General features: G+C 36.2%; 1 protein-coding gene across 2 annotated transcripts in view; it reads left to right on the top strand.

The window, feature by feature from the left end:
- The first annotated feature begins 803 nt into the window (after positions 1-803).
- Positions 804-22,655, top strand: part of PIWIL4 (piwi like RNA-mediated gene silencing 4) — a 77,070-nt gene continuing 55,218 nt past the window's right edge. The window contains exons 1-8 of one of the 2 annotated variants that reach the window (XM_074297487.1): positions 804-867; positions 1,527-1,619; positions 6,038-6,095; positions 8,217-8,351; positions 9,473-9,687; positions 16,862-16,983; positions 19,023-19,103; positions 21,533-21,730. In XM_074297487.1, coding sequence (XP_074153588.1) covers positions 1,533-1,619; positions 6,038-6,095; positions 8,217-8,351; positions 9,473-9,687; positions 16,862-16,983; positions 19,023-19,103; positions 21,533-21,730 — 896 coding nt within the window. In that variant the 5' untranslated portion in view covers positions 804-867; positions 1,527-1,532. Of the gene's footprint in view, positions 868-1,526; positions 1,620-3,159; positions 3,219-6,037; positions 6,096-8,216; positions 8,352-9,472; positions 9,688-16,861; positions 16,984-19,022; positions 19,104-21,532; positions 21,731-22,655 lie in introns of those variants that run through there. The other variant, XM_074297488.1, reaches the window with a different exon arrangement.

Below are 22,655 nucleotides of genomic sequence, written 5' to 3'. Positions count from 1 at the left end.
GAATTTGGAAGTCAAAAATGCTAAAAAAAATTTTTACATGTGCTTTAAAAAAAATGGAAGCATTTTCAGAAAAGAAAGAAAGAAAGAAAGAGAGAGAGAAAGAAAGAAAGAAAGAAAGAAAGAAAGAAAGAAAGAAAGAGAGAGAGAGAGAGAAAGAAAGAAAGAAAGAGAAAAAGAGAAAGAAAGACTGTACTGAATATACAGTCTGAGCGTGGCTGTCTTCAAGATGATTGAGGCCAGTTCCACTTGTTCAGTGATGAAGAGAGCCATTTATACCCACAGAGAGGACTGTGGGAACTGAGTGTGGAGCAGAGCAGAGCATCCTCACTCTTTCTGTTGTTGTTTGCTTGCATTTTGTTTTCTTTCCCATTTTTCCCCTTCTTGATCCAATTTTTCTTGAGCAGCAAGATAGTTGTATAACTATGTATACATATATTGTATTTAACATATACTCATATACTTTAACATATTTAACATGTATTGGACTCCCTGCCATCTAGGTGATGGGGTGGGGGGAAGGAGGGAAAAAGTTGGAACAGAAGGTTTTGCAAGGGTCAGAGTTGAAAAATTACCATGCATGTTTTGTAAATAAAAAGCTTTAATTTAAAAAAAAAAAAAAAAAAAAGTCTGAAGACTCGAGTAGGTACCCTAGCTGCTCTTGCCCAGAATCAGGGAAAGGCTTCCCTACCACGTGCTGAGCTGGGTGGGGCCGGGACCGGGCTCCGAAGGGGCGGGGCTGGGGGGTCCAGGCGGGGAATCGAGGAGGAGGTGGGTCTCCACGTGAGGGGGAGAAAACCTGCTCCCGGACACTGGACGGCTGAGCGGCGCTTGGAGGAGGACACTTGAGTTGGCAGCTTTTCTCCACTGGTAGGGTCTGCCCACAGCTTGGATAAAAGGGGGCAGCAAGCTTCCTGAGACATTTGGAGGAGCTCCTGGGGGCTCTGGGCGCCAGGTCCTTGGGGGCGCACGCCGCCCTCGCCTGCTCCCTACGAGGCGCTTTCCCGCCTTTGCCACTCCTCGGTGCGCCCTTCGGGATTCTGTGGCCAAGCTGCCATCAAGGCGCTGGCAGGCCGCCCACTGCGCCCCGTGCGCCCCGGCCCGTTCCCTGGGGAGACTGCTCCCTATCTCCTGGGATACCCCTTCCCCGTCGCGGTTGCGCTCGGCCTCTTTCTCGTCCCCCTCCACCCAAGCACCTTCCTTGTTAGGCCATCATCCTGCATCTGGGGTCAGTGACTACACCAATTCAGTTTGATAAGTTGCCCTTTTCTAACTTTGTATGTTACAGATTCCCATTTTCCGGACGAGGAAACAAAGGCCTAGAGAAATGAGCGCGCGCAGGAGGCCTCCAGATTCCCTCGGCCGCTCACACTTTTAAACTCTCTCCCCCGTGCCCCCTCCCCTTCTTGTCCAAAACAGAGCCGGAGGCTTCAGCACTGGGCGCTTTTATTCATTGGGGGTGATCAGCTCTTAGGAAAAAAATCAGGGTGCCAGAGGCGGATTTGACTCATAATTAAATTGTCTTCCAGAGAGCCATGGCGGGAAGAGCCAGAGTCAAAGCCCGGGGGCTGTGCCGAAGTCAGGAGCCCAGCCCGCTGGATCCACCGCTGGCCGCCTCCGGGGTCGGTATCGCGTTATCGGAGACGGGTTTGCTTTCTGACTCTCCGCTCAGATCTCTCTTCAGAAAATATTCTTTTTGATTCTATCCTCCCCTTTCTTTTTACTGATGGATTATACTGGTCACGTTAAATAAATTTAAAAAAAAAAATAGTGCTCAGGGCCCTCACAGCAGTCCCACGGTGAGGACTAGCAAGGGACCTTACAAGTCATCCTGTCCAGGATCATTTTACCGCAGAGGAACTGAGCGGCCCAGGGACTGATTAGGATCATCCAGTTAGTGAGCGGCAGAACCGCTGTTTAGAATGGGGGCACTAACTTCTCCCGTTACAGGCCTGGCACTCAATACCTCTCCCAACCGGCTGTCATTCCTGAGCCAGTATCTGCCTTTTGTCTCTGAGCAGGAGTTTTTAACCATTGAAACTCCAAGAGCCCTTCTCAGACAAAGGCCTTTAAATGCTTAAAATAACATATATGAATGCAGAGGATAACAGTACTATTGAAACATTTGTGAACATATTTTATATATAAAGCAAAACCTTGTGATGAACATATTTTTTAATTAATAGCTTTTTATTTTCAAAATACATTCAAAGAAAGTTTTCGCTCTTGCAAAACCCTGAGTTCCAAAATTTTCTCCCTTCTTTCTTCCACCCTCTCCCCTCTGATTCCAATATAAGTTAAACATGTGCATGGATTGATTAATTTTTATTATCCGAATGAAGGACTGCATAAATGTTTATTTTAAGGAGTCACTAAGACTAGACCAGTGGTCCTCACACTTTTAAATAGGGGGCTGGTTCACTGTCCCTCAGACTGTGGGAGGACCGGACTATAGTGAAAACAAAAGCTCACACTCTGTCTCTGCCCCTCAGCCCATTTGCCATAACCTGGGGGCCACATAAACGTCTTCAGCAGGCCGTAGTTTGAGAACCCCTGACAGTGAGGCTTGGATCTTTAGTTTGTGTCTCACAGAGTTTTAATGTTATATTTAAAGTTTCAGTTATGGAATATAAGAACTATAATTATGGGTACTTAGAATTTCAGAGCAGCTAGGTGGTGAATTGGAGCGAGTGCCAGCCCTGGAGTTCTGGCAAATCTGGCTCCAAACATTCCCCAGTTTTGTGAATCTGGGCAAATCCATATTCCCATTTAGCTCAGTTTCCTCATCTGTAAAATGAGATGGAGAAAGAAATGTCAAGCCATTCCAGTCTCATTGTCAAGAAAACCCTAAATGGGGTCATGAAGAATTGTACAGGACTGAAATAGCATAAAACGATTCGTCTGTTAGGACCTGCAGGGGAAATAGAAAATTCAGAAAAGACATAACCTTTGTCTCCATAAACCTTATCGAGTGTCACTTTTACAGTGACTCATACAGCAACTTAATGTGTACAAAGCAATTTTCCTTGCAGTTTGTTAGACATATAACACAAATATAATTATCCCCACCTTGAGACCTTGAGATGGGCCAGAGGTCTATGTTTTTTTTTTTCATATAGCCAGAAGGCATGTTAGAGGTTATAGAATAATAATTTCAGAGCTAGAGGAGACTTCAATGATCATAGAGTTCAAACCCTTCATTTTACAGATGAAGAATACAGGTGAATAGCGCTTCTTCCCTTTCTTCCTAATCCTCCCCTCTCTGGATGCAGAAGAGATTTACTTATTGCTGTAAGCAGTAAGAAATGGATTTGAGATTTTAGCCTCTTTTAAATCAAATGTTCTGCTTTCTCCACTACAATAGCCCATTTAGTCTAACCCAAATTCAGTAATAATTTTCTACAACATATCTAACAGCTAGTCTGAGTTGAAATGCTTTCAGAAATTTGCCTATGGTCCCACAGGTCTCTTAGCTCATGCTTCTTGACTCCAGTGTACCTTCCTATTCAGTTCTTCATCAAATATCTTTGGGCTCCCCCTTCTTCTTCTTTTTTTTAAATAGTTTTTATTTACTAGATATATGCATGAGTTATTTTACAACATTAACAATTGCCAAACCTTTTGTTCTAATTTTTCCCCTCCTTTGCCTCCCCAGATGGCAGGTTGACTAATACATGTTAAATGGGTTCCCCCTTCTTATTCTTTTTTCTACCTTTCTATCTGTTAGCAGAGAATCAGCATGAGGTAGAGTGGTGAATGTCAATCTTGGAATTTCAAAAAGGTTTAGTTCAAGTACTAACACAAATTGTGCCTCTTGGGCCTCTGACACATATTATTGTGTGATCCTTAGCAAATCTTAGTACTTTAGGAAATTATTATAATTATTATTATTTTTACTGAGTTGCAGAGAGAAAGTACCAACCTACATTGGCAGGATGATTGATAGAAGATTGGTAATAACTTAGAGGGAGTTCCCTGTTCCAGTGAATTCACAAATTTAGTTTTTATCTTGTCCTTTACATATGATTGTGTTTTCACCAAGTCCTATATGAACTCTAAAATCATGTCTGCTGAAATGTGAATGTTATCTTAGGTTCATTGAGGACATGTTTAGTCTTCATGATAACTTTTCCTTGTCCTATTGGTTAAGGTCAGCAATGTCATCTTCCATCATGGGGGTTGGTTATGTTTCCTGTATCCTTTTCTTCTATTTCTTCCCATTTGGACAAGCCTGGGATCATCTTTCCTCATCTTTTTTTTCTTTCCCCAATCATTTAACAAATACTAAGAACCTGCTATTTGTTAAGCACTGTGCTAGTTTCTGGGAATACAAATACCAAGAATAAAATAGTCCTTATAGTAAGGAGCTCACATTCTACTGAGAGATAAAGCAGCAAGAATGTTATATATGTATTGGATTACTTGCTGTCGAGGGGAGAGGTGGGAGAAGGGAGGGAGAAAAATTTGGAACACAAGGTTTTTCAAGAGTGAATGCTGAAAACTATACTACACACAAACACACAAATATTAGTTAAATACAAGGTTAGGAGGGAGATCTGGAACATTTAGGTTCAGGAAAGATGCATTAACAAGATAGTTTTTGGGCTGCATCTTAAAGGAAGAAAATGGCTTTGAGAGTTGGAAATAAGCAGTGTCCTGTTCTTGAGGCCATTTGTCCTTCCTTTTATTTTTAATTAAATTTTTTTTATTTTCAAAACAAATGCATAGATAATTTTTCAACACTGACTCTTACAAAACCTTACCAGAATTCCCCCTTCTTCCCCCCACATCCTCTTCCCTAGATTTGTCCTTCCTTTTTGAAGAGGACCACTGACATCTTGGAGTGGTGGCTTGACTTGCTTGTGAATTGCACTGAAGCAAGGCTGAGTTGCACAGTAATCCCCATTTTCCCGAGTCAGACTCTGAGCTCCCCTAGGCCCTGCTTTGGCTGTCTTTGTGGGCGCTGAAACTAATTGTTCTTATCAGCACATTCTGTGTGGGGAAGTCTTCTCCTACTTCAGGCATGCAAGAAGACCAGGGCAAAGGCAGAGAGATAAGTGTTATATATAGGGAACAGAAAGAGACAGTTTGGCAGGTTGGCAGGCTTTGGAGTAGCAATAACTAAACACTGGTGCTGAAAAGATGGGTTGGGGCCAGATTGTGTAGAGCTTTAAAAGTTAGAGGTATCTCTGGAATTACATGGTCAGAGCAAGGCTTAAGGAAAATACAGATGGTGGTGGGTGGGGTGGTCCAGAGAAGGGACAGGACCCGTTAGGAAGCAGTTGATAGGCGATGGGGGTCTGGACCAAGGTGGTAGCTGTGGGTGGAGATAAGTGAAAGAATATAAGAGCTATTGTGGAGGTAAAAATAGCAAGAGTCACCAACTGATTAGATGCTTGGGGTAAAACAGAGAGCAAGGTGTTCTTGTCTCTCTTTTCCATTTAACACTTTATATTATTTTTATTTAGGTTATGGCCTTTCTACTAGAAAGCTTTTTGTGGGCAAGGGATTGTGTGTTTAGCTTTCTATCTCTTCCAGAATGATGCTTTGGCTTTAATAAGTAGTGGATGAATTAACTGTTAATATTTAATTGTTACTACAAGGACATTGTGCTTTGTGGACAAAGTGACAAAATTTCTGTTTTGTCAAATTCTGCCTCAAATTAATTTTTTAAAAAGCTTTTTATTTTCAAAACATAAGCATAGATACTTTTAAACATTCATCCTTGCAAAACCCTGTTCCAATTTTTTCTCTCTCCTCTAGATGGCAAGCAGTCCAATATATGTTAAACACTTGAAATTCTTCCATACATATTTCTACATTTATCATGTTGCACAAGAAAAATCAGATCAAAAAGGGGAAAAAATGAGAAGGAAAACAAAATGCAAGCAAACAACAACAAAAAAAGTAAAAATACTATGTTGTGACCCACACTCAGTCCCCATGGTCCTCTCTCTGGGGGCAGATGGCTCTCTCCATCATAAGACCATGGGAACGTCTGCTTCAATTTCTTAAAGAAATACTTTATTGTCTATTTCAGAATCATCCTACTATGAGAGAAAATGAAGCTTCAGTCAGCACCAATCTCCTGGAAACTGGTAGGATTCACAGAAATGTTAAATGGGGTTAGCTAAGCCCTTGAGACACTATTTTGAAGCAGTACCCCTACCCTAAATCTGTGAGGAAGTGAGAGCAGACCATTCTCCAGGCAAGAAGGCCCTCTCTAGAATATACATTTAATCTTTTCTATAGGATTTTCCTGTGGTAGGCTAAAACTTTTAGGAGTTTAGGCGTACTTCTGGCATCCCATAAACCCAGCTTTGCCTTCTTGGCAAAGGTGGACTGACCTTATAAAGTAGTATTATATATCTATGTAATCATGGAACAGTTGTGGAGAATTCTTAAATTTTTCAAATTTTTGGGTTTGAATAAGTTAGATGTTCTTGTATGGCATGTGACTATATATACCGCAAGTGTTTTTTCAAAGAATATACTAGTACTTATCCATTTGAATACATCTGTTCTATTACAGTGGAGGACCGGACAAATAGTCCAGTAATGCTGACATGGCTTAGAATAGGTCCGAGCCCTTTGTAAGCTGCTTGTTATTTTAAATAATCTAACATCTAGCAAATCAATATGACTTTGGTTCTAAATGCAAATTCCTTGGGTCTTTATTGAAAGTCCTCCTGTTTTATTTTTTGTTATGTAAATTTTAAATTTTATTTTTATTTCAGTTCTAAATTCTCTTCCTTTAACTAACAAGTTAAAGTCATCATTGAAATGACAAGAAATATGATTCTCATTATATGTATAAAGTCATACAAAAGCATTTTTCTGCATTAGCCATGTACTAGGAATTAAAGAAAGGAAAAAATAGGCTTCATTTTCTAAGTAGAAGTAGATAGTATTTTACTTCATGAGTCATTTGAAATTATGGTGGATCATTGCTTTGATCAGCTGATCATTTTATTGATTAGTAACTAAGTCTTTTGACCATCATTATATTATTGCCATTATTGTCTACAATACTCTCCTGGATCTCCTCATTTCACATGAGTTCATTTTGACTTCCCAGGTTTTTCTGAATCTATGCCTTTCATCATTTTTTTTTAGCACAATAGTATGTTCCATGATAATCATATATCACAGCTTGTTTGTCCTCTGATTGATGGGTATTTCCTCAGTTTTTACTTCTTTGCCACCATGAAAAGAGCTGCTGTAGATATTTTTTGTACTTAATGGGGTCTTTTCTTTCATTTCCCTGTGTTTTTCAAGATAAGGTAGACTAGAATAAAAGAACACTTTACCTGTTTGACTTACCTAACAATATTTGCTACCAAATCTAGCTTGTATTTTGGGATCTGCATAAATTCCTATGAATGATCATATCTGGGACAGTAGACATACCCTTTTATTGTGTATTTGAATATAGATTGTCACCAATCCAAGTCAGTTATTTTATATTTATTTATGCGTGCATGTCAGTCTTCCTGATAGAATGTAAAGTTCTTGAGGGACATGGTAAATATTTGGCTTTGTACCAGCTCCTAATAAATGCTTAATAAATGCCTATTGGCTGTTAATATGAGAATATTGTTGCTAATCTCACTTGCTCTCATGAGTGAGGAGATGTGGGGGATAAAATTTACTGGCCTTTCGTGAATGGACATATAACAGTGACAGGTTTATTAGTATACCAGACTGAAGCTCTACAAGCTAATAGAGGAGACAAAAAATTCATGAAAAAGTTATTTACAGGATAAATTGGAAATAATTAGAAGATGGAAGATATCAGAATTAAGAAGGTTGGAAAAGGTTTTCTATAGGAGATAAAGTTTTAAATGGCATTTCTAGGAAGCCAGGGAGGGCAATAGGCTGAGATGAAGAGATGAGGAGGGGGCAGTCAGAGAAAATGCTCAGAGCCAAGAGATGGAATGTCTCCTTTGTGGAGTAGCCAGGAGGCCCGTGTCATTGGCTCGAAGTGGGCCTGGTGAGGAGTAAGGTGTAAAAACACTGGAAAGGGAGGTGACAATTCCCAACAAAGACTTTGGTGAATTCTTAGCTCATTATTATTTAGGCAAACTTTATCCACCACATTGCTTAAATCATGAATTTTCTTGGTAAGGGATTTTTTTTTCCATTTTTCAAATAACGTGATTAGAGTGAGAATTGGTATTTTAGCACTTTGAAATGAGAATATTTGATTCCCATTTCAGTTAAAGAAGGTATATCTGCTGGAGATTGGAATGCATGTACTCTTACCCAGAGAGGAGGGAAAACCTGGAATAATTTTCTGGAACTGGGAATCCACACCAGGGAGAAGTTGGCCCATGTCAAAGACTGTAAAACAGGTATAAAGTCTTCATGTAATGCCCTGTTCTCATTGGTTATTCATTTAATACAAGGGAAGAATTTTTGAGTCTAAAACACAAAAGATGTTTGCATTTTGTGCATCTTAATTTTCTTATTTATAGAGTCTGGATAATGCCTCCAGGTGGTGCTGGAGTGGAGCGCCTGGCTCTTCCTCAGAAGACCCTGTTAGTTACTGTCCCAGACTCTTACTAGACTTTGGACAAGTTACTTAATGACTTAGCTTTAGTTTCCTCCTCTGTAAATGGGATTGATAATAGCACCTCTCCTCTAGGAGAAGGTCAATTACCTTAAAATGCAATGTCATTTCTATTTGTCATTATGTTATTATTAATAGAGTGTGGGGCTCGGACCCAGGAAGGTTTTGAGTCCAAGTTGCTTCTCTGACATATATTAGGTATGTGACCCTAGTAGTCATCTCTCCTCTGTGTGCCCAGAATTTATGTACTGAGTCAGAGCAGGGTGGAGCGAGTGCCCACATTGGAAATTTCACTGGAATCACAGACCTTTTGGGTAATTTTCTTTGCTGTAAAATTGGCTTAATTATTGTTAGCTAAAACTTGCGTTACAGAAGGAATTCATATTTTTTGCATGTCATAGACTCATTTAACAATCTAATGAAGTTAATAACTTCCTTCTCAGCATAGTCTTTAAATACATATGTAAGATTACAAAGGAAACTAATTATGTTGAAATGTAATTATCACATTATTTAAAGAAATCCACAGATCCCATGTTGGAAATGTCTACTCGAATAACTGTGGACACATCATTTCTTTTTACTGGGCTTTAATTTCCTGATACCTGAAATGATCTGTAGCATTTCTTTTTTCAGAATTCTGTGATTCTACACTTAGTTATTGTATTCTCCTTTTATATATGATATATTTATCTTCAGCTCTCACTTGTTTTATTCTGGTGCATGGAACATAACTCTTGGGGAATGCTTTTTCCTCATTTATGATATTAACTCAGATCTCCCTGGTGCTTTTCAGCTGTGGGAGTTCTATAATTCCTTGGGTGTTAGTAATTCTGTTAAGGGCAAGATGGCTTAATTTTTGTTTAAACAAACCCACACACACATATGTTTCCTTTTTCTCAGGTTCCAGTGGTGCACCAGTGAAACTGGTCACTAACCTCTTTAATGTAGGTTTGCCTAGAGGATGGCAACTCTTCCAGTATCATGTGACATTCAATCCAGAGTTAGCATCCAAGCGACTGAGAATTGCTTTGCTTTACAATCACAATAAATTTCTGAAAAAGGCCAAAGTCTTTGATGGTGCCATGCTTTTTCTCTCAGAAAAGCTAGAAGAAAAGGTATAGTATAATTCCCTTTTTTCTCACCACTGTTTATTGTTATTCACTTGTTAGTTGGAAGCATCTAGTTTGAGTTAAAAAAAAAAGAAAATTGTAAATAGTTTTAGACTTGTGTATGAGAAACACAAATAGCCTCCTCTTTTTCCCATCTGTGGGGGATTTGTAGTGGAGAGAAGAAGCCAGATGTCTCTTCATCATACTCTCTTTCTCTTCAGTACTTGCTGTGTGCCTGCAGGCTAAAAACCATTAGTCTTATCTTTTTGTATTTATTTGCTTCAGTTTTTGTTTGCACAAGATATTTTTTTGAGAAAAGAACCATATTTTTTCTGAAATAAGCATCAAGTTTAATACCCTTAATACATGCTGTTGCTTAATTCTTATTTCTAATAGATTCGTAAATTAGTAATTGAGCTTTTGTTTAATTATAACGGTCTCAGATCTTTACTATCGTCCTCTCCCCAAGACTTCTCTCTGGTTTTTAAAAGAGGAATTGGTAACTTTTCTGAGGTATTTATTATGAAATTTCAGTGCCTCAAATGTGATTACATTGCAAATGTAACTTGTTACTTCTTATCTTTTGTTTTTGAAATAAGCAAGCATACTGGAATTGATGTTTAGGTAGCAGTTTTGGATTTGTCACTTGCTAGCCAGGAGCTACTATTTAAATTTCACCTTCATACATAAAGTATTACTCTTGTTACTCAACTCACTGAATTGTAATGAGGTTCAAATGAGAAAGTGTATTTGAAAATGCTTTGTAACTGAAAAGGGTGGTGTGAATCACATTTATTTTCATTACAGTTACAGTATATCCTTTATAAAAAGAGAGACTATTTCTAGAGAAAAAACTAAAGCAAGGATATTATATTCAGATTTGTGGCACAGTAGACAGAGCACTAGTCCTGGAATCAAATCTGTTTTCCATCATTTATTTATTAGCTGTGTGTTCCTAGGCAAATCAGTTAGCCTGACTCAGACTCATTTAATTCAACTAATAGCCTCTACTTCACAGGGTTGTTGTGAGGATTAAATGAGAAAGTATTTGTAAAGTGCTTTGCAAACCTTGAAGTGCTTTTTAAATGCTTTTATTATTATAATTATTCACTCTTGTAACCACTAATCCTTATACTCATTAAAACTTTTTGTTATAAACTGAATAACCATCCACAAAACCAAATAATCAAATAAATACAGAAAATATAGCAGTAGAATCTTACACAAATCCTTAGCATTTAACAAGGAAAACCAAATGAAACAAATCCTCTCAGAATGCTGCTTTTCAGTTTCCCCTAACAGGCCCTTCTGAAGTTTCTTCCTTCTTCCTTTCTTGTTAATGTATATACAATTCTGGTTCTGTTCAACTTTTACATGGATCTTTCCATATTTCTTTGAAAATTTTCTTTAATGTTTGATTGCTTTTGGTAACCCTGTTGTATACTGTTAATCTCTCATAGTTTACTTAGGATTTAGACAAACCCTGTTCCCTACTATTAGTATTTTTTAAATTAGTAAATTAGTAATTTTTTGGTTATTATTAAGAGTATGTGTTACATATTTTAAAATGATGAGTTTTGTACCTCTTTATCATATTTGCCATGTAGTCCAAAATACCACTAGTCTACAATCCCAGAAATCATATATTATTTTTTAATTTTTATTATATATGTTATATATATTAAATATATTATGTTTTTCCCCTCACAATCCTGCCAGTATTGAATTTCATGTCATCTTTTTAAAAGGTTGATGATATCAGTTGAAATTTCACAACCTGGCTCTCATTGTGTTCCAGATTTTCCCCTCCTTTCCCCCCTCCCCTCCTGTAGATGGCAGGTAATCCAATATATGTTAAATATGTTAAAATATATCTTAAATCTAATATATTTAAACATATTTATACAATTATCTTGCTGCACAAGAAAAATCAGATCAAAAGAAAACAATGAGAAAAAACAAAATTCAAGCAAACAAAAAGTGAAAATTTAATATTATGATCCACACTCAGTTCTCAGTCTTCTCTTTGGATGTAGATGCCTCTCTTCATCACAAGATCACTAGAGTTGATTTCAATCTTGATATATATTTTTATAAGATTTTGAGTTTCAAATTTTTTCTCCCTTCTTCCCATACTTCTCTCCTTCCTAAGACAGCAAATAATATGATATAGGTTATCCATGTACAATCATTTTAAAGATATTTTCATATTTATCATGTTGTGAAAGAAAAACAAAATAAAAGGGAAAATCTCGAGAAAGAAAAAGCAAACAAAAAAAGGTAAAAATAGTATGCTTTGAACCTCATTCAGTCTCCTTAGTTCTCTCTTTGGAGATGGATGGTATTTTTCATCCTGTCTATTGGAATTTTCTTTGATCGCTGTTGCCGAGAAGAGCTGAATCTATCATAATTGATCACATAATCTTACTGCTCTATGCAGTTTTCTCCTGGTTCTACTCACTTCAGTCAGTTCTTAGCTGGCCTCTTTATCCAGTTTTTTAATATCCCATCAGAACTATTTCAGTGGATACAGTTATTTAACAGAATCAGAAAGACTTCAGTTTAAATCCAGTCTCAAACACAATATGACTTTGGACCTCTTTTGCCTCAGTTTTCTCAAGTGTAAAATGGAGGTAATAGCACCTACTTTGTAAAGATTTAACAAGAATTCAGTGATTGGCATATAGTAGGTGCTTTTAAATGTTTTAATATATTTATTAATTAAGATTAATTAGGGGGGCACAGTGGATAGTGTGCGGGGCCTGGAGTCAGCAGTATTCATTTTTGTGAATTTAAATCTGGCCTTAGTGTTGTGTAAGGCAAGTCACTTAATTCTATTTGCTTCAATTCTTCATCTGTAAAATGAGCTGGAGAAGGAAATGGCAAACCCTGCCAGTATCTTTGCCAAGAAAAGCCCAAGTAGGGTCACAGACGCAACTGAAATGAATGAACAAATTTAGTTAATAATTGATAGTAATATTTAAGCAGACTTAGTGCAGTGTGTATACAATGCCATTTTCATTATGACTTTGAGTAAGTCATTTCATCTCCTGGGTCTCATTTTCCTAATCTATAAAATAGAAATGTTAAAGAAGATGACCTGTGATATCTCTTCAACCTCCAAATATTTGTTCTTGTTGCATTACTTTTCTTCATGCAAGAGCACTTAAATTTTATATAATTAATTGTATATTAAATTACATATGACATTAAATTATATTAGTTATGATTAATTGATTAGATTATTAAATTTTATTTATTAAAATGATCTTTTTTGTGATCATTTTTATCCTTTGTTTACAACTTCTTCCAAGACATGGATTTATAAGATTCCTCTTGCACTGTTTAAAAAAAGTGTGACCTTATGTATTTAGATTGCTCACCCAACTGTAATTATTGTGCTATTAATAATTAAAAACCTTTTTTGAACTTATTTTCTGATGTACCGTTTCTCATTTTGCTCAATAGTTTTTGAGTGTATTTATTTCAAAGACCTATACACTAATTTATTGTTTTGGCCAAGCATACTGACTTGTGGTAGTTTCCCTGTTATAAGACACTGTTAGTACCACAAGGACTGTGCCTACTGCCTTTTTTGTCTGCTATGATTTTTCCTGGTGTCTCTATAATCTTGCAGATAGCTGTTTTGTGGCACAAATGAAAATTAATGTCATGTGATTTTTGTCCGGAGGAAAGAATTAGCTTAATAAACTGTTCCTTATTCTGTACAAATCTAATTTGTATGTCATTTATATTTTATGCCAGTTGTTTACCACACATTTCTAGTCAGTTAGCTGATTTACAAGAATTATTGAGAGGTTGCCTAACATAAGAATTTTTGTCACCATAATTTGAAGGTAAACTAATAATTTTTTAAGATTATGGCTCATCCAGAGCAAATACCTAATAGATGCCTTTTCTTTTCTTTCTTTCTTTAGTTTTTTATCTGTACATAGTGTAGAAGCAAATTCTCCCAAGTATTGTCTTTTGAAACCATAGTTGTTAACAAAAAACTCATCTATATTATTAGATTCAAAGACCTTAGCACTTATAACATTCCTGACAAAATGTTTATTATTTGAAATTGTCATCTCTCCTTCTCCAGACAGTAAACTTCTATACTTTTGAGATCTTTATGTTTTAGAGCTCTGTCTCCAAATATGAAACACAGAACTTTGTATTTTTGATTTTCTTTTTTATAGGACTTTACTATGCTGTCATTGTTCATTACTTACTGTTGTGTTCATCTTTAGCACATTTCTTTTTGAAATATAATTTTGGTAGTTCCTTTTGGTAGAGAGGGATTATGGGTGCACAATGTTGGATTGGTTAATTTTACTTAGCTTTTTTTTTCAGGGTTTAAGGTGGAGTTCACATAGGATAATGTGGTAGGAGTAATATCTAGCCCTCTCTTTCATTCGAGTTAGGCTAGATTTTCCTTAAAGGTATTGAGACATTCCTCAAGACTTGGTTGGTCCAGGCTGTTGTTATTATTCATCCTTCATTTCCCCCCCCCCCCAAAGCAATTGGGGTTAAGTGACTTGCCCAGGATCACACAGCCAGGAAGTATTAAGTGTCTGAGGCTGGATTTGAACTCAGGAACTCCTGACTTCAGGGCTGGTGTTCTATGCCATCTAGCAGTCCTTTGTCCTTCATTTTTCAAAGAGGATCAATAACATCATGGGATGATGTCTTGACTTCCATGTAAATTGGATTCAAGTGAAACAGAATTGCACAAAGTTGTCAGTCACACTGTCTCTTCATATTACTTTCTTCTTAACCTGAGACTAACACAGGGATGTTTTCTGATATTTGTTTTGTGAATTGTAACAGGCATTCACAATTAGGGAAAGGAATTTCATTCATCTAATCTGTCTCCTCAGTGCATACTTGGGTCAGTGTCCTGTTGCTTCTGTGACTCAGTAAATCTCATTTTGTAAATTGTTGAATGTCTCATTTTGTTCTAGTATTGAATCCAAATTCCCAGAAGCCAAATTGAGCCCAACCTGGAACAACTGTATTGGGCAGTTACTGATAGAACAAAAACGAAAAATGAAAAGCATTAATCAAAGTTAAAAAGAAACTAAGTTGATCAAACTCCCTGTACTTTCACAATCTTTTTAGACAATTTTTTACCATTGGAATTTTCTCTCTGGGTCTTTAGAGTTTAATTATTTAGAGTTTTTTTTTTAATCCCCTTTTATCCTTTGTAAAAGTTGAGCCTGTAACTTAGTTGGTCACCATACCCTTTGAATTTTTTTCTCCCCAAATTTAGTTTTAAATTTTGACTATAATGTTTCTAGGAGTTTTCATGTTAGGGCTTCTTTCTGGAGATGAATAATAGATTATTTGTAGTTTCATTTTGCCTTCTAATTCTATGAGATTTGGACAGCTTTCCTTTTTTTTAATGATAGCTTTTTATTTTCAAAGTATATGCAAATAGTTTTCAACATTTCTTGCTAAACCTTGTGTTCCAAATTTTTCTCCTTCCCTTTTCCCCACACCCTCCTCTAGACAGCATGTTAAACAAAATTCTTTTATACATATTTCTACAATTATCATGCTACACAAGAAAAATCAAAAAGGGAAAAAATGAGAAAACAAAAAGCAAGCCAACAACAACAAAAAAAGATGAACATAATATGTTGTAATCCATTTTGAGTCTCCATAGTCCTCTTTCTGGATGGATGGCTCTCTCCATCACAAGTCTATTGGAATTGGCCTGAATCACTTCACTGTTAAAAAGAGACAGCAGGACAGCTTTCTTTAATGCTATTCAGGCCCTGGCTTTTGGTCCTGGATTCCTGATAGTCCAATGATTCTTAAATTAATTCTCCTTAATCTGTTTTCTGGGTCAGTAATTTTTACTATAACACCCTACAATTTTATTTTTCCCCCATTTTTCACATAGTTTTAATTTTTTTTTGTCTTATGAAGTTATTAGCTTCTCTTTGGTACAGTTTAATTTTTAAGGAGTTTGTTATTTAGGTAAGATTTTGTACCTCTTTTGCTAAACTATTAATTCTCTAAATCTTCTTAGTTTTCATTTCTTTTCTAGTTCTTTTCTCCATTACTCTCACTTATAATTTTTAAAATACTTATACTCATTTGTAATATAATTTTTAAACTAAATAATTTTAAACTAAAAATACTATGTATTCTAGGAATTCTAACTGATCCTGTGAGGAAGCTGGGTGCTGTTTTAAGTTTTGCTTATAGGTTGTTTTAGAGCTATTTTATTTTTCTGACTATGTCTTGAGTTTTCCCCAAAATTGTTTTTTTTTTTTTTTTTTTTTTTTTGGCCTAGTCATTCTTTTGCCCATGTACTCCAGAGAACCTAGTTTTCTGACCTAGTAGGTTAGAGCTTTGAGGTCTCAATTTGTGATTCCTGCCCTTTGGATAGATCCCCCTATGCTGCTTTCCAGAGTGAGAGACTGAGTCTATTCTCTGTTCTAGGTGATGCTGTGCTTAGGTTTTGAGATTCTGATTCTGTACTGAAAATCAAGCTGCTTGGCCTAGTCTGGGACCTGGGTACTCGAATATCTCTGACAGTCTTCCCATTGCTGACCCATCTCTGAGTTCTAAGTTCTGAATTAGAGCTTTCCATTGCTGGAGGTATTAGCCGAGGTCAGGTGTGGGGCTGAGTCCCCTAATCTACTCTATGAGCTTCCTGTTGAGTTAGTAATTAACTCTGGGTGTTCTGGCTCCACAGAGTCTGTCACCTCCTTTCCATGGTTCCTGCTGTGGTTATTTGCCTGTGGCTCAGATTTGTGATCTTGGCAAAATAGTTTGATTTCTGTATCATTACTTAGTTTGGCGTTCTTCTTAGATAATTTTTGGAGAATTGTTTTCTCTATGGGCCAGACCGTGATTCTCACATCATAAATTCTATATTCTTTTAGAGAGTAGAAAAAATTGGACTATTTTCTTTCAAGTTGTTTTCTAGAAAAAGGGAGTTAATTTGAACAACAATAAACATCAAAAAAAATTTTTTACTGATTGCAGCAAATAGTGATGGTTATTAATTATATGCCAGCTCTTGAAGTTTTAAAGCTCCTAAATCTCCTTTCAAGTTGTTTTATATTAAATGTGACTATATCTTGATTCTCTATCTTTCTTAGGATAAAATGTAGAGTATTAAACATACAATATCTATTAATATATTTTTTTCTTTCCTTAGGTCACAAAATTGTCAAGTGAAACTCAAAAAGGCACTTATGTAGCAATCACTGTTACATTAATAAGTGAACTCCCATCAAGTTCTCCTGTGTGCATTCAGTTTTTCAATATTATCTTCAAAAAGTAAGCTATTTTAAATAGAAATTTCTTTTAGGTTAATGATTCCTGATCCTGGGTTCCTAAAATTAGAAAATAATTTATAGATAATATTCTGAGTAGTATTGTTTAGAAGTGTTCTTCCACATGGTGCTGATATGAAACTAGTGAAATCTTATGTGTTACTGTGTCTTGTTTTCTATCACAGTAGTTTGTTAGTGCATGTGTTAAATAATAAATACCTATTATTGGACAAGCACACAGAAAACTTGTGTCTTGAAATATTTGCTGGTGATCAGAGAAAGGATTGGCCAAGAAATGGGAAACTTTCACATGCTTTACTGTAAGGATTTATTTAGAGTTCTTCCACGATTGGATTATTTAGAGTTGCTCATTAGCTCCCTATCAGTCTAAAACTCATATTAAAAAAAAAAAATCTTATGCCCAGATGAAAAAAAGCAAGAATATCTCCTAACATTACCTGCCACTGTCCAAAGCAGCTTAACAGAATGGTGCTACTTTCAGGTTGAGTGGGTCTTAATGAAGCCTTTCTTTCTTTCTTTCTTTCTTTCTTTCTTTCTTTCTTTCTTTCTTTCTTTCTTTCTTTCTTTCTTTCTTTCTTTCTTTCTTTCTTTCTTTCTTTCTTTCTTTCTTTCTTTCTTTCTTTCTTTCTTTCTTTCTTTCTTTCTTTCTTTCTTTCTCTCTTTCTCTCTCTCTCTCTCTTTCTCTCTCTCTCTCTTTCTCTCTCTTTCTCTTTCTTTCTCTCTCTTTCTCTCTCTCTCTTTCTCTCTCTCTCTTTCCCTTCCTTCCTTCCTTCCTTCCTTCCTTCCTTCCTTCCTTCCTTCCTTCCTTCCTTCCTTCCTTCCTTCCTTCCTTCCTTCCTTCCTTCCTTCCTTCCTTCCTTCCTTCCTTCCTTCCCCTCCCTCTTCCTTCCCCTTCCTTCCCTCCCTCCCTCCCCCGCAATTGGAGTTAAATGACTTGCCCAGAGTCACAAAGGTCGGAAATATTAAGTGTCTGAGGCCATATTTGAACTCAGGTCCTCCTCACTTCAGGGCTGGTGCTCTATCCACTGGGCCACCTAGCTGCCTCATTAGTAAAACATTTCTTAATTTCACCCTCCCCACCCCCCCACCATGCTAGTTTTCTCCCTCTTATTACCTTGCATTTTTTGATGTATTTTTGCCTGTTATTTCCCTTTATAGAATATAAGCTCCTTGAGGGTAGAAATTGTTTTATCTAATGTCTTTGTGTCCCCAAAGCTTAGTATATTATTTAAATAATATTTATTTAATCAATATTTAATAACTAGTATTGTATTTAATAGATAATATTTAATAAATGCTTATTGATTGATAATGCAATGATCTTTTGAGCCACATTTACACAGAGAAATGAATTTTTTCTGTGCTGTTTTAAGTATAAAGAACTACATTAATATACGTACTTTAATTTATGCGCGTAAGTATTTTGAGTCCTAAGACAAGTAAAGTTCAAATAATATTTTAGGTTCATATTATTATAGTTACTACCTGTTCCTCAAAACCTATTGTTAAAATTTCACTTATTTATATCTCAGAAGTCCACAAACTACAAATCAGGTCTAGATTTATTATTTTTTTAGTTGTCCATTCTTAAGAAAATGATGGAAAAATGATAATAATCAGATTAAACATGAAAATGTGTCATGCAGTTGGTTGTTAAAACACTTCTCAGCCTATCTCTGATTGCTAATAATAGAAATAATCACCAAGAATTCTGAGCGATTAGGTGGTGCAGTGGAGAGAGCCTTAATCCTGGAGTCAGGAAGACTTGAATTCAAAATACAGTCTCATTTACTAGCTGTATGACCCTGGGGAAGTCATTCAATCCTATTTGCCTCAGTTTCTTTGACTGTAAAGTGAGATGAAGAAGGAAATGGCAAATTACTCTAGTATCTTTGCAACCTCCTCCCAAAAAAACCAAAACTTATCCAGATAAGATCAGAAAGAGTTGGACAAGACTGAACAAAAGCAGCAGTCTCTGACATAATTGTGGAATGTATATCAAATATAGATGTTTCCTTATAGGATCTTACGGAAGCTGTCTATGTACCAAATTGGACGGAACTTCTATAGTCCTTCAGATCCAGTGGAAATTCCTCAACACAAGTATGTTATTTGAATTTCTTATTAATTTAAAACTGTTATTTGAGCAGCTTGATAAGTACAGTATATCCCCTGAGATTAGAAATACCCTATCTGGAATGAGATAAAAATGGATTAAAAAATTTGTTGGTTCTTTACCCTGGCAAATTTTTTTGAACAATACAAAGTCTTTGTTACATTAGCATGTGTTCCAGAAGGAATAAAGAAAATGAATTTTATTTGTAAGATGAAGATGTAAGATGAACTGAGACAAAATTATCTTTTATTTCTTATTATATTTAATCTTCCAATAAATAAAATAAAGTTGAGGAATCCATGGAAGTCAAGGTGAATTCATTTCTTAAATAGATCCTAAAGTAGGAAAATTTACATAGCCAGTTAAATCAATGAATTATTTCAAGATACCAAAGGAGTTTTAGATGATAAACCTGGTGATACTTTAATTCTTCAAAGTTAAAAAAGTAGGATCTCTGATATCCCTGGGTATATCAGTCAGTTAGCTTTTATTAAACTCTTTATGCCCGACACTATGCCAAGGCTTAGGTATACACACACACATATATACATATATGTGTACATAAATTCTATCTATGTCTATCAATTCATCTATTTATCTGTCATTCCTGTACTCAAGAAACTTAAATTCCTTTTATTTTTTTAAAAAACAACTAGATCTTATTTTTTCATCTGCCTTCTCTTCTTCCTACTTTGCCCCTTATTCTGCATCCTCCCCTCCCAATTCAACTTGAATTAGAGTTGTGGCTTTGACTGAGAAGAAAGGGATATATTGTTAGGCGATGTCTACTTTTCTCTTCTTTCCTCTTTCTTTTCTTTTCTCCTTTTCTATCCTTTTCCCTTTCCTCTCCTCTCCCCCTTCTCCCCTCTCTTTTCAACCTCTCTTCAGAATCAGAAAATTTGTGGTACCTCCTGCCTCAGTATCACTCTTACTTTTAATAGTCTCATCACCTTCTCCATTTATTTCCTGTTTAATTCAATATATTTCTACATTTGTCCATCCATGTGTTTGTGTTTATGTGTGTGTGTGTGTATGTGTGAATGCTCCTGTATGTTCAAATTGCCTTTATTTCAGGTAACATTGAGTGAGGCTGTTACTCATCACTTCCTCCCATTTATATATTTTTTACTTCACACATCTGATTTATGAGAAATTGCAAATCCCACTCTTTCTTCTTTCTGTATCTTTCCTTTTCTTTCTTCATCAAAGCCTCAGAAAAGACTCAAACCATGTCTAGGTTTCAGCTGTTCTTTTTTCTTACCAACAACCTTGGTACTCTTTGAAGTCATAAATATTCTAAAGTAACTTTTATTTCTTCTTCCACTATAAGAAAGTTACCACTCCATCATCATACAGCTCTTCCTTATTATTAAAAAAAATTTACCTTTCTAAGTTCCTCCTGATTTTTGTGTTTGTATTTCAAAGTTTCTTCTCAGCTACTAGATAGGGTGCTGTATTTAGAGACAGGAAGACCTGAGTTTAAAACCTGCATGATATAATTACTTCTTCTTTGACCATGGGCAAATTCACCTCTGTCCCCCTCAGTTTACTCATCTGCAAAATGGGAGTATTCATAATCCTCTCTTCCAAATTTTGTATGAATTAAATGATTTAACATATGTAAAGCTCTTTGCAAACCTGAGAGCACTAGAGTTATCCCTTCCACATTGTAACTTTACCTATTGTGGTTTCGATGTATTGTGAGTTGGTATTAAATTAAATGGGAATTTTTCTGCAGTTCTGCAAAAGCCACAGATGACCTATGATGGCTAACAGACAATACAGAAAAAGTTTAGAAACTCAGAAATGCATAAAATATATGTATAATATTGTACAATAACAACCCCAATAAAGTACAATAAACACCCCATAAAAGAAAAAGAAAAAAATTCAGACTTCTTTTCTGGTATGAATGTGGGACCCTTTACTCTTTACAGTATGTAAGGGATAACTATATAAATGCTAGTACCTATGATTTTTGATTTATTACTACTTTGTCAGAAGAAATACTCATACCAGTCAATGGTCAATCAGCAAACTTTTATTAAATCACCACTAAGTACCAGGCACCATGCTGAACACTGGATACTATGACATCATGTGGTATAGAAGTCTTGTTGTTCAGTCATTTTCAGTCCCACTCTGTGATCCCATTTGTGATTTTTTCTTGGCAGCTAAAATGGTTAGTTTTCCATTTCCTTCTCATTTTACAGATGAGGAAGGTGAGGCAAACAGAGTTAAGTGACTTGCCCAGGGTCACACATTAGTAAGTATCTGAAATCAGATTTGAATGTAAAGATGAGTCTTCCAGGCTCCAGGCCCAGCACTCTATCCACTGAGCTACCTGGATTTTTAATAGAAATCTGGTATTCATGAATGATTTTTAAACATTTTAATTTCTTTTTTTTTCCATAAGACTGTCCCTGTGGCCTGGATTTGCCATTTCTGTCGCACAGTTTGAAAATAAGCTCATGTTTACTGCCAATGTGACTCATAAAGTCTTACGTAATGAGACAGTTCTTGATTTCATGAGTGGTCTCTATAACAGAAAGGACAAGTCGCACTTCTTAGAAACCTGTGAAAAGGAGTTGCTGGGATGTATTATTCTCACAAGGTAAGGACACTGCCTTCTTTACTTGGTTCATTTGGCCCATACTCCCAGTGATTAGTAGTAGAGATGAATGATAATGAAAGGAGTCAGAGTGCTCCTTTAGGTCCAGATTCATTGTTTCTTCTAAGGTGACAGTTCATCAATCTGATAACTTTTCTATGTACATATACTGGAGAGCCTACAAGGTTGGGCATGGTATGTTATCGTTATTCAGTTGTTTTTCAGTCACTTCTTCATGGCCCCATTTGGGGTTTTCTTGGTGAAGATACTGGGATCGTTTGCCATTTCCTTCTCCAGTTCATTTTACAAATGAGGAAACTGAGGCTTCAGCAACTTACCCAGGTCATACAGCTAGCTAATGTCTGAGGCTGTATTTGAACTCGAGTCCTGTGCACACTCCTTTGCACCACCTTGCTGTTCCTGGACGTGGTATTACACTTTTGCATATTAATATTACACTCTTATATCCCCTGCTACTGGGATGTCAGAGGCTTGTTCAAGCTCAGGAGTCTTGAGTAATAATGCACTAGATTGAGTGTAGATACACTTTGGCCTCAGTGAGATGAGTTCTCAAAGCTGGGAAGCCACCAATCAGAAACAGAGCAGGTCATGGATCTTGTGCCGACCAATAGCGAAATGACTTTGTATACTACTACTTTGACTGCTATACATCCAGACTGCGTGAGATAAGGACACCTGGGTTCCAAAAAATAAGTAAAGTGTATGTGGCTCCCATTGACTCTGTGATCAAATATTATTTCATTTTTATCTCATGTTTTTAAAGTTTGTATTTTTTTATTAAAACTTTTTATTTTCAAAATATGCATGGATAATTTTTCAACATTGACCCTTGCAAAACCTTGTGTTCCAAATTTTCCCTTTCTTAAAAATTTCTATTTTTTTGCTCAGATTTTACAATGTATGTTTT

The sequence above is a fragment of the Sminthopsis crassicaudata genome, chromosome 3 (genome assembly GCF_048593235.1).
Source record: "Sminthopsis crassicaudata isolate SCR6 chromosome 3, ASM4859323v1, whole genome shotgun sequence".
Classification (NCBI taxonomy): Eukaryota; Metazoa; Chordata; class Mammalia; order Dasyuromorphia; family Dasyuridae; genus Sminthopsis; species Sminthopsis crassicaudata.
This window is presented reverse-complemented; position numbering and strand designations above follow the sequence as displayed.